Source organism: Haliotis rubra, unplaced genomic scaffold (genome assembly GCF_003918875.1).
Source record: "Haliotis rubra isolate DU_JTF1 unplaced genomic scaffold, ASM391887v1 Scf58, whole genome shotgun sequence".
Taxonomy (NCBI): Eukaryota; Metazoa; Mollusca; class Gastropoda; order Lepetellida; family Haliotidae; genus Haliotis; species Haliotis rubra.
Window position 1 is genome coordinate 229,864 of NW_025767279.1, and position 12,916 is coordinate 242,779.

At 41.3% G+C, this 12,916-nt stretch overlaps 1 protein-coding gene across 1 annotated transcript; it reads right to left on the reverse strand.

Annotated features, from left to right (window-relative positions):
• Window positions 1–202: 202 nt before the first annotated feature.
• Window positions 203–2,870, reverse strand: LOC124254721 (transmembrane protein 121B-like). Its single transcript, XM_046688566.1, has 2 exons — window positions 953–2,870; window positions 203–914 (listed from the first exon to the last, which is right to left on the reverse strand). The coding sequence occupies exon 1, from the start codon at window positions 2,447–2,449 to the stop codon at window positions 1,487–1,489; it is 963 nt and encodes a 320-aa protein (XP_046544522.1). The 5' UTR covers window positions 2,450–2,870; the 3' UTR covers window positions 203–914; window positions 953–1,486.
• Window positions 2,871–12,916: the final 10,046 nt, after the last annotated feature.

Here is a 12,916-nt window from a genome sequence, read left to right on the forward strand (position 1 = left end):
TGGAGACCGGGTACTGTCACCGCATCTAAGAACTCTAACTGTGGCCGAGTGTACGATGTGACGGACACTCAAACCTCCCATAGGTTCCAGTCGAACAGACATCAGATCCATGATGGACAGATTTAGATGTATGATAAATAAATGTTTTTACACGATATTCACTCTTTTGTCTTTCTTCATGTATCGTTGAATATTTAAAGGAAAGCAAACGTATTCAATAATTAGCATGGCCTAAGTTTTCGAAGCTCTCTTACTTCTATGATAGTCGTAAAAACATTAGCAATATCGAAAGACCATCTTAGGGCTAACAGAGCTTCGAAAATCTAGGCCCAGGGGTATCAGTAAGTTAGAAACACATAAATGAAATGCCATAAACCCCTATTCTACAGAGCTGAAATGTTCTAATGACGATGAGTAGGAAATCCGCCACAGATTAGGGTAGGTACGGCAACTAGCCATGGATTTGAAAGTCTGCCATGGATTTGGAAATCTGCCACGGATTTGAGGCCTGCCATGGATCCGAGTCCTACACATATGCAATGATTGCATGAGGGATAGTTGTGAAGTAGATACGTAAATCAGACTTATCACCAGATACAAAGATCGAAACCATTATAGATTTACCTCCGAAAACAAGACATAAAACATACATTTCTACATGGTCAGTTATATTTGTATACTATTGCTATAAATACCCTGGACCCATGTCATTCGCCAACATAGCCTCTACGTGGAGTAAAACGACAAGCCACAAAGACAAGCAGATTATATCACTTATACTTGATTGACTGACTGACTGGTGACATTCGTCACCACTCGTCCCGTTTCGTAACCTACATTCGGCTTGACCCGGAATATCTCGAGTTGTTCACAAATGTGACTGCGAGCGTCTTGTGTCATTCGGAGATTTCCCCCTCGTTTCAATATGCAGGACAAATTCTTTCCATTCGACATTTTTTCAAGCATGTCATACATTCATACAGTCGGGGATGGTAGGGTACAAGAAATAAAGTTTTCTCAAACTCATTCAGCAAATATTTTCAACAAAACTATAGGATTACTGAACGTGAATGGCCCAAGTACAGCATGCAGCCCTCACATGTTGTAGAAGCACTTTTGGAGGCATATCACACAGTATATTCGAGCATGGCATTCAAATTCAAAGACTCTGGAACAAGTCTTATTCAAAATTTGGCACGCCTGACAGTTACAGTGACTGGCTTAAAACTGGACAAGAAAGAGAGCCAAGAAAACAGAACTCGAAACCCTGCAAGTACCTGCGTCAGGTCATACAAAAGGTGTGCATGTCCGTGATAATATAATCCTTCCTGTTGGTATGCACAAGCGATCATCTTCTACAAAGAAATATTGCGACAGGCGAAATCCTATTCACACTTAAATTCACACTTCCTTCAATTACTGCACTGGTATTGATTAGGATTCTTCACGGCGATTTCAATTAGCAATGTGTTATGATAACTTATATTTAGATACGTGCTTGCATCGAGAACTCTGTTATGCTGCTTTGTCCATTTACAGCAACAGGGTTGACAGTGCCCCGCACCCCTTTCTTTCTCGCTTCAATCGCCCCAGCGTGTTCGTCATATTGCATCCTCTTGTGCTCGTAAAACTCGAACATGACAATGCATATGAGGATGAGGTTTTTTAGCATAAAGGGAGAGATTCCAACACTGAAGCCATGCCAGAGAACTAACCGAACAATCAGATTGGGAACATTCACCACCAGCACCACAAGTAACTTGTGTAGCGCCACAAGACGTTTCGACATCTTCTTGTATCCAAAGTTGGTGAGGCTGAGCGTGATCAAGGGCACTGTTGGAATAATGAGATTGAGACCTGCCACCGCTAAAACAGTTTGCTGAAGTCCTGGCAGGAACATGTCCCTTGATGTCTTGTCGAACATCACCTCTAAGACATCCACGGTGTCCAACACGTCGAACACAACGGTTCCAGTAAGGTCTTCAATATATCGCCTGCGTTCGCTAGCAGGAGGAGCGTCATGGTGAGACATCAACAAAAAGATGAATACACATGACGCCAAGGCTAGCGACGTCTTTAATGTATTGGGGCCAAAGAATGTTTCTTCGTTTAATCTCAAGGAGAATTTGTTGAAAGCTATGGCCATCCTTGCTACTAGGCTTACCGAGTACACAAGCCATGCCAACCAACCAATTGTGACCGCTTTAGTTTGCTCGTTCCCAGCTTCCTGTAGAGAAAGGCGTAGTCGTGATATGATGAAGGAGGCGATGAAGATACCGACGTTGACCAGGTCGAACGCTAACCATGCCCAGCTGAATTGGGTCTGATGTTTGGCCAGGTAATAATCCAGAATACCTCCTTGGGCGAGTAGAAGCAGAATGCAAAGGATCCGAGCTGGGATGCCATTCAAGGCTCCACAACATCTCACAAGACAATCCCCCAGCCACATGGCAAATCCTGAATTTCACACTAATATCAGGAAAGTTGAGTTTGACCGACTGAATATGTGAGAAAGAAATTCAATCACAGACTATGTTAACCCAGATAATGACATAAATCCTTGCCAGCAAGCCAGTTAGCACTGTCGTTCACTCTGTGTCACGTTCTGTGTTCTGAACTTTCTTCTAAAAGACACCGGATGATGTGACCGTGTTTTCATCAAGACTTCAAAACTATTCACCGTTGTGAGTCCAATTTCCAATTAGTTATACACTTGAACTATATCCGTGCGAGTTGATGTAGTTTATGCAGCCTCTTGAAGCGCGGTTACCCTTTTTAAAAAACCTAGAACGTTTGGCGCCCGACCATCAGAGGCTGTGCATGTAGGACATTCCTGTGGTCACGTGGACGGTACTGTGCCTGTAAGCATGCGTGTCACAACAGGTAACTATTTATCTCAATATGATCCAGCAGCTGGAATTTTTATGAAACTTATCATAAAAAGCTATATGCAACAATTTCTGTCTTGGCAGTTCTCTTTACATCACGCGGTGTACACTTTGGTTCCACTGAGCGCAACACTTCTGATGTCTTCTATTTTCGTGATACATTGAATAACCTTTGTTGAAAGAAGCATATACCAGCTGTTCACCTTTATATGACATTTATTGTTTCATCCGAATACCTCCATTGCTTCCTTCCGTAATTTGTCGACAATATCCAATCGTTCCGCTGACTTCCCGGTGCTCGTTGCACCAGGCTGACCTGGTCATATTCACAAATGCCACCTCTTGTGTCCAAACACTAAGCACACACGCCAATGCTAATCAATCACTTCAAAGTCACCAACTGAGCTCACAAGTGTGGCCAAGTGCCGCTGTCTTCGATACCCAACACAATTATACCTCCAACGAGAGTGACTGTGGACGTTCACAGACAATCCACAGATAACCTTTCGCCAGTACCAGACAAATACCAAATGGTTGTTGATGAATGTCCGACGTGGATGATGGATCAAAGTGAGAGTGTCCCTAATGGACGTCGGTGTATAATTGACCACCGTCAATCGAGTGGGATGGATGCAGGTCACGGGCTTGGAATTCTAAACCTGAAAAAATAAAATAACATGGGAAACTGAATCAAGTACATACATTTCCAATGCATGTTCACGCCATCTTTACATGCACTAATGAATCTAAATACCTTTCTTCCGTTTCATGTTTCCGACACTGTATATCTTTTTTATAGCTCCGAAGCATTCTGTTTAATTAATCACAAGCATATCACATTTGCGAAGCGATTTAATGACTTGATGTGGTCGATTATCGACCAACAAAATACGAGATACCGTTAAATTTGCATAACAAATGGGATTGTGATATTTGACTGGAAGGCGTGTGTTGGCTGTTCCAACAACGGCATAAATTCAGAGCTAATGACTTGGTGGAAGCCTGCACTGTTGTAAACATGCAATGTTGCAGATGTATCCGAAGACGTCGTCAGCATCCTGTGTGCTTGGAGAGGATAGATCACGTGGTTGATTAAGAGAATATTGATTGACCAGGTAAGTCTACCTATCTGGCCCAAGGGAACCATCCTGGTAATGGAACTGAGGAGAGTGGGATTTCATGGGTGAGTTCCAGTTTTCTGAATGGATACATTAGGTTGGTTTCATATAAACGTACCACCAAGTGAGGATTATGAGTCACATCTAGAACATTTCTACAAAATACGATGATGCGTGTAATACGTACAACAATCGTAATGAATAAACACGTGGGTCAACTCTCCACATAAATGCAGCCACTTCAGTGTACACGGAGGAAATCAATAAGTGCGATAATAATTATACGGCAACTTTTAACATCACCACGACTGCAAACACCTTGTTTGTCAAATTATATTGAAAGTAAAATACGTATTTTGTTTATGAACAAAATTGCTTTCAATTCGATTGCTGATTTACAGCTTTAAACGTTTCTGACTGCTATGTGATCAGCGCATCTGCAAACAGAATTTGAGAATTTTCTGTGTATATGAGCTCAGTAGCCTACTCAGGCAGAAACGTGGTTAGGACGGATTATGCGTGTGATGAATCAGCTCTGTCTGCCTCCAATAATGGCAGTAAACCTGCTGACTAATAATCATGCATTAGGGTTTAAAAAAACCAAGAACAACTAATCATGTTTATAAACTTTCAAGAACTACTACATCAAATGTGACATGCCATGAGCCTATGTGTGAAAAGGTATTTTCTGTACAATTACCCATAAGTCCCACTGACTTATCAGAAACATTACATCAAGAAATATAGTTGCAGGCAACGATGGGGGCTCCTTGGCTTTAGTTCTATCTATTTTATCTGAGGGCTAGAAATCATCGTCCAAAACGGAGCCAGAACACGTTGTTGACAGGCGAACGGATCTTCCAAATACAGCCGGGGTCGCGGGGGGTCATGTTTCTTTTAAGAAGTTCCGGAGAAGAAATAGAAATAGTTCCCTCTTTAAAAGGCTGTATCTCAGTTGTTCTTGGGTCTACAGTCAAAACAATTAGTGTTCTGGAATCACCAAGACTTCATCTACCATACTTTTTGTGGGAGCAAACTACTCAGAAAACTGCTGAAAAACATGGCCAAAAACTGAAAACAAAAATAACTGCCAAACGGTACGTTTTAGCGACTTGACCCGTCCAGGCAAAATTGTTAGGAATTCGATTGTGCATCTGTACAAGAGATTTGGAAGTGTTGGAACATTTAGTTCTTGAGATATTTGCTGTCAAACTTTGACATTTTGGAATTAATTTTGAAGTATCTCCCCTTTGTTATTGGGCCTAGAGCCTAGAGATTTTTAAGGGGAATATCTACACCTCGGTGCACATCTGTGTGATTTTTTGTAAGCGATTCGGAGCATTGGTTTAGGAGTTATGTTTGGTAAAAAATCGGCGGAATAAATAATAATAATAATAATAATTGTCGAGTCCTTTTCTAATGATATTGGCATGACATTTGGACTCGACAAATGTAATACTCTTCATTTGAAACGTGGCAAGGTAAGTAATGATGGATCGGTCAAGTTACAAGGGGGAGGAGTTATTGAGCATCTTGTGGAAGATCAGGCCTACACCTATCTTGGAATGCAAGTTCGAGACCAGCTCCAGAATGCCCAGATTCAAGAAAAACTTCGGGCCGAGTATAAATCTCGTTTAAAGAAAATCTGGAGCTCAGAGCTAAATGCTCGAAACAAGGTCAAAGCCACCAATACTTTTGCTGTGCCAGTCCTTTCCTATTCGTTTGGAGTAGTTGATTGGACAAAACAAGACATCCAGAGTCTTGACCGTCTGACCAGAAGGATCATGTCTGATAACAGAGCCCACCACCCTCGTTCCTCTCTTAACCGTTTATACATGCCAATCAATTCTGGAGGTCGGGGTTTGATTAATGTGGAGGCTCTTCATGATAGAATTTTATTGTGTACTTTTGCACATATATATTTATCGGATGATCCTCTAGTAATGCATGTGAAGACACATGATGAAAGCAAGGAATTCCACAGCTATTTTAAGCGTGCCAAGGTTGTTGGACAGAATCTGAGATTTGAGGTTGATTTTGTTGATGGCGATGTACTGCTGGACGGTACAGTGATGGGAGTAAACCAGGTGAAGTCCTTCACCAAGTCTGCCCAGAGTCGGTCTTTTGTGGAGAAGCTTTCTGAGAAGCCATTGCATCGTGTGTACATGCAGTGTGTTGAACAGAATAGCAATCCCACCGACTCCTTCGCCTGGATGAAGTCGGCTGGTCTTAAATGTGAAACTGAGGGCTTCCTTTTTGCTGCTCAGGACCAGTCACTTCCCACTCGCAAACGCCTAAATGTGATTGTTAAAGAAAATATCAATATGAAATGTCGACTTTGCAATGAATTCACAGAGACTGTCCAACACCTTGTCAGTGGATGCCCTTCCTTGGCACAGACAGCATATCTTAAACGACATGATGGCATGGCTCGTTGCTTTTACTACCGTCTCCGACATGCCTGTGGCTTTGACTCCGAGGTCCATCCATGGTACGACCATGATTATGTCCAGGGCGTCATGGAAAATGATGCTTTCAAACTTCTGTGGAATAGGCCCATATACAGCCTCAGAAGAATTCCTGCCAACAAACCTGATCTTGTCCTTTTTGATAAAGCCAATGAATTTATTTATATCATTGAATTTTCTTTCCCTTTTTGACACCAATGTGATTAGCAAGATTCAGGAAAAGTATGATAAATATGCAGACCTCGCCTTTGAAATGTCTCGCTCCCCATTGTTCTCGGTGCCCTAGGTTTGGTACCTCCTGATCTCTTGGCGCAGATCAGGAGAGTGTCCGGGTTCTCCCCTGGAGCACAGCTCTTCTGACACTCTGGGTAATGCAGAAGGCTGCAGTGTTGGGGAGCCTTCATATTCTCCGGAACGTTCTTGGTGGGTTCGACTAGGCAGCGTTTCCTGGGAGAAGTTCCATTCGCTGTCTGGGCTGCGTGTAGAGGGGGCAAGGGCCCTGAGCTGATGATGAGCCTTACCGGCCTGACTGTGCCAGGATCACCCGAACCCTCTCTGCTGCATACTATCTTTAATCTGTAAAACATAATTAACAGCATATCTTAAACGACATGATGGCATGGCTCGTTGCTTTTACTACCGTCTCCGACATGCCTGTGGCTTTGAGCCCGAGGTCCATCCATGGTACGACCCTGAACATGTCCAGGGCGTCATGGAAAATGATACTTTCAAACTTCTGTGGAATAGGCCCATATACAGCCTCAGAAGAATTCCTGCCAACAAACCTGATCTTGTCCTTTTTGACAAAGCCAATGAATTTATTTATATCATTGAATTTTCTTTCCCTTTTTGACACCAATGTGTTTGGCAAGATTCAGGAAAAGCATGATAAATATGCGGACCTCGCCTTTGAAATGTCTTGCTTGCATCACAAGTACACTGGCGTCAGGCTCCCCATTGTTCTCGGTGCCCTAGGTTTGGTACCTCCTGATCTCTTGGCGCAGATCAGGAGAGTGCCCGGGTTCTCCACTGGGAGCACAGCCCTTCTGACACTCTGGGTAATGCAGAAGGCTGCAGTGTTGGGGAGCCTTCATATTCTCCGGAAAGTTCTTGGTGGGTTCGACTATGCAGTATTTCCTGGGAGAAGTCCCATTCGCTGTCTGGGCTGCGTGTAGAGGGGGCGAGGGCCCTGAGCTGATGATGAGCCTTACCGGCCTGACTGTGCCAGGATCACTCGAACCCTCTCTGCTGCATACTATCTTTAATCTGTAAAACATAATAATAATAATCCGAACGATTACAATAGGTCTCCTGCCTAGAGGCAAGGAGACCTAAAAATGTAATTTAGAGAGCTAGACATACATGTATTTAGAAGACAAAGACAGTACTTGGTTTAATGCATTATTCGTTTACTAGTTCCAGGACTAGGACATAAAACTAACATGTGACATCTAAAATTTCGAACATTAGGAAGACAGAAGTTTGTGTGTAAATTCTTATATCTAAAATGGTAACAGCGCTGACAATTTCACTTTGTCACAGCGTTATGATATTACGTCCAGGTAGTTGTGGAGTGAAATTAATGTTTTACGACGCTATGGGTTAACGTTAGTTGGTTTGTAACGTTATGTTTTATGTGGCAAATTTGTTTTTTACTTCGAGGTAACGTTGTATATTACATCGTGGTGACGTTGTTTTACGTTATAAATAGTAAGGTTGTATATTACATCGTGGTAACGTTGATTTACGTTATGTTAACGTTGTATATTACATCGTGGTAACGTTGTCTCACCTTATGGTAACGTTGTATATTACATCGTGGTAATGTTGTTTCACCTTATGGTAACGTTGTATATTACATCGTGGTAATGTTGTTTTACGTTATGGTAACGTTGTTTCACCTTATGGTAACGTTGTATGTTACATCGTGGTAACGTTGTTTTACGTTATGGTAACGTTGTTTCACCTTATGGTAACGTTGTATATTACATCGTGGTAACGTTGTTTCACCTTGTGGTAACGTTGTATATTACATCGTGGTAACGTTGTCTCACCTTATGGTAACGTTGTATATTACATCGTGGTAACGTTGTTTCACCTTATGGTAACGTTGTATATTACATCGTGGTAACGTTGTTTCACCTTATGGTAACGTTGTATATTACATCGTGGTAACGTTGTCTCACCTTATGGTAACGTTGTATATTACATCGTGGTAATGTTGTTTCACCTTATGGTAACATTGTATATTACATCGTGGTAATGTTGTTTTACGTTATGGTAACGTTGTTTCACCTTATGGTAACGCTGTATATTACATCGTGGTAACGTTGTTTCACCTTATGGTAACGTTGTATATTACATCGGTGTAACGTTGTTTCACCTTATGGTAACGTTGTATATTACATCGTGATAACGTTGTTTCACCTTATGGTAACGTTGTATATTACATCGTCGTAACGTTGTTTCACCTTATGGTAACGTTGTATATTACATCGTGGCAACGTTGTTTCACCTTATGGTAACGTTGTATGTTACATCGTGGCAACGTTGTTTTACGTTATGGTAACGTTGTATGTTACATCGTGGTAACGTTGTTTCACCTTATGGTCACGTTGTATATTATATCGTGGTAATGTTGTTTCACCTTATGGTAAAGTTGTATGTTACATCGTGGTAACGTTGTTTCACCTTATGGTAACGTTGTATATTACATCATGGCAACGTTGTTTCACCTAATGGTAACGTTGTATGTTACATCGTGGTAACGTTGTTTCACCTTATGGTAACGTATATTACATCGTGGCAACGTTGTTTTACGTTATGCTAACGTTGTATGTTACATCGTGGCAACGTTGTTTTACGTTATGGTAACGTTGTATGTTACATCGTGGGGACGTTGTTTTACGTTATGGTAACATGGTAGGTTATGCCGACATACAAAGTCAGCGATCTAACCTGCGATGGCTGAGTGGGTTAGATCGATGACTGTACGGTGCCTGATTAGGTGCCTGACTCTGAGAGTGTGGGCTCGAATCCCGGATGTACTATCACATATCAATAGTACTATAATCAGTAATTTAATGAGAAAGTGTTATCCCAAATATAACATAAGTTTCATTTGACCACTTTCTAAATGTTATTGTGTGTTCATAGATTTGGATAAGTCACAGAGCAGGAATGATTCCTCCAAACTGATACTTAGTACACATCACTAAGCTGCAAGGTATTTAAACCAAATTCTTCCCTGAACTGTTCACAAAACCACCGAATACAACGCGTGCTTTTTCACATGATTGTTCTTTTCCATATTGACACCGCAATTACGATCGCCGATCAATATCGAGATCCACGTTTACTAAGTGTTTCACGTTCATGTGCGTAATAGAAATTGAACATAAATCACACAATAAGTAAAGTAAGGCTGCACCTTAAGCTTACCTTTATGATAAAATATATCGCATAGCCCTCGATACAGGGTCGTTTTCGGATGACACCAGGGTTGGCAATACAACGGGAGACAGCAAGGTTTGAGGACGATTTCTACTGCTGTTAACCCTTTCAGTTGTGGCTGCTTACAACAGGGAGATGTCGCCTCTCTCTGGCCTTCTGTTGTTGTTTTTGGTTGTTTTTTATGTTAGCACTAGTTGTTATGTGGGATTATAAGCAGCCTAAGAGCCCAGTTTTGATAAGAAATGTATCTGAGGCTTTGAAGGTTTGAGTGTTTTCTAAGTGGGTTAGGAGTGTTTGTAGTGTTGGGCATTCCACGTGAAGACAGACAATGTCCACTTTGTGAATCAAACGCTGTTGGGGACGAGTTTCACTACTTGTTTAGATGTGAAGCTTTTCTCCAATTCCGACGTCAGTCTCTGAACACTAAATACCTAGAATTTCCAAATGTGTCCATCTTTAAGAAACTCTTGTCTACTACCAGCATAAGCGACCTTAAAGGCCTTTCTAAATTACTGAACCATGTATTTAATGCATATAAAAAATGAAATATTGTAATTATCTTATATCTTGCTATCGTGTAAGCTACTGTCTTGTATATTATGTAAATGTATATACGTTTATCTCATGTACCGCCGTGGGCGGTTTGTAGAGAATAAAGAGTTTGAGTTTGAGTTAGTGTGTCGAGTTGATGCCCAGTTTACTCTGGAGCACCACTTTGTGTTGTTGGTAGTGTATGTACTGTGATACAAGCCGTAATTCTATTTGTCAGCTAAATGTCTCAAATGATTAAAAGTTAAAATGAAAATAACCCCTTCTCAGGTGTAATCGAACGTTTGTATTGATTCTGGTGTGTTTAGAAAAGAGACGTCACTTTATGACATCGATCCAATATACTGCCTTTGTTTTGTTTGAATGTAATGATATCGTCAGTTTGAATGGACGATTCTCCATTAGAGGTAATGGATGTGACTTAATGGTGGCCGGTTATCACGTTGTTTGAGTGCGAGATCTTTCACAAATAGCGCTACCGTCCTGTTGCATTATTTATCGAATTGACACTTACATCCAACACATTTAGAATCCATAGTTGATTCCATGATGTGCTGTTCAGGTAGCGTGAACAAACGACACACCTGATTGAGTAGAAATTGACAACTATCCAATGCTCAAAATTTTAAACCTATATTCTAATTCCATATACAAGCTTCCCAATTTATATCATTATAAAATTGAATATCCCCTAAATATTTAATATTTGTTGCATAAAACATGTTTGTCATACCTCAATGACACAAGTATGCAAATTAGATAACTGGAAGGGAGATTTTTGTTTATGTGAGACGACTGTTTGATTCGAAAGGTAAATATCAACGATATTATACCGGAGATGCGATCAAATGAGACCAATTTTTTTCGGTTATTACTGTTATTAAAGTTTCAGTTATTCTGCAAAACCCTTTCCAAGTATTGTTTATAAATAGTCCGAGGAACCGTTCCCTCTCACGAATGGATATGTCAAAAATGAATTAACAGGTTGTATGTTTTGGTTCACACGGCAATCATACGATATATACCATAGATTGTGTACCGGTGAAGATCTGAGTTAGAATTAGTCTTTATCAAACGCAGGGGACTAATGGGACTGGACCACTGCTTTGGTTGACAATGTCATCGTGTCTTAACTGCGTAGATCGATGCTCATCATGTTGATCACTTGGCTGTCTGGTCAGGACTCGATATTTACAGACTGACGGAAGAAGCTGGAATGTTGCTGATTGCGGCGTTACACAACAAACACACAAACATTTCGTGTGAACCCATATGTGACGGCAGTTATAATTGGCACACATGTAACACGGAAGTAATGGTGGAAGATAATACTGGCTTAATACACGACATGGCCTGATAACAGAATTATCGTCCGTCGCGATACAGCTGGAAGTACTGTAAAATCAGTTTAAAACCTTCCCATTTCAGTACCCACAAAAACATCAAGAAACTGCTATGATACAATATACCGTGCAATCTCGATTCCACAGTCACAGTTAGTTCGGAAACCCGGCTTTCTGGAAAGTTACTGATAATGACGTCTAATCGATGATGGGTGTGTTAGGTGTTTCACGTCACCTTCAACAGTCATACAGAGATATGACGCTGACCTGTAGTCAACGATTAAGTAATTAACTCAGAGTACAGTTGTAGGTTGGAGGGAGAAGGAAAGGGAGGCTTGTGCAATCACCTGAACATTGAGTTGTTTGTTACATTCAGTATAGCAGCAATTTAAGGTCGCTTCGTAAAACGGGACTCGTTTTGGAATGATCCAGAAAAGCCTTTCCATAACTGGGATATGTATATCACATGTCAAACGAAATCGTCAAGACGTTTTGTCACCATCCGAAACGGAATTAGACATAGAACCGAAACGACAGTGCTCACTTAATTCAGATTCGGTAAACCTTGGTCCATCTCCGAACATGAGTGATAAAGAAAGTTCTGACGATTACCCCTCGGAGGTATTCCTCGAGAAGTTATCAGAAACACTTCATTCTAAGGAAGTCATGTCCGTTCTGTGTGGTACTTTGTCTGAGATAATTAGACCCATGTTGCGTGAAGAGATAGACAAACTCTCAGCTCAGCATATTCAACTCAAAGATACTCCCTCCACCCTTAACAATAAGTTGACAGAAAAAGATCAAGTGATTCGGGATCTAACATATCGCCTAGACAGGAGTGAGCAATACTCTCGGAGAAACAATCTCCGTATATCGGGGATTCCTGTGGTCGAAGGTGAGAGCACTGACGACCTAGTGGTCAGTCTCAGCAAGTCCTGCGGAGTGGACATAAGTCCACGGGACATAGACATCAGTCACAGTGTGCCGAGGCGACCCACCACAGTAACAACCCCTCCAAGACCGATCTTAGTTAGATTTGTAAGCAATGCTACTAAGAGGTCATTACTCAAAGTCAGGTCCAAACTCAAACAAGTGAG

What these genes read in the sequence shown, in the direction of transcription:
- LOC124254721 (XM_046688566.1), bottom strand. Translation starts at nt 2,449, where the DNA reads ATGTGGCTGGGGGATTGTCTTGTGAGATGTTGTGGAGCCTTGAATGGC.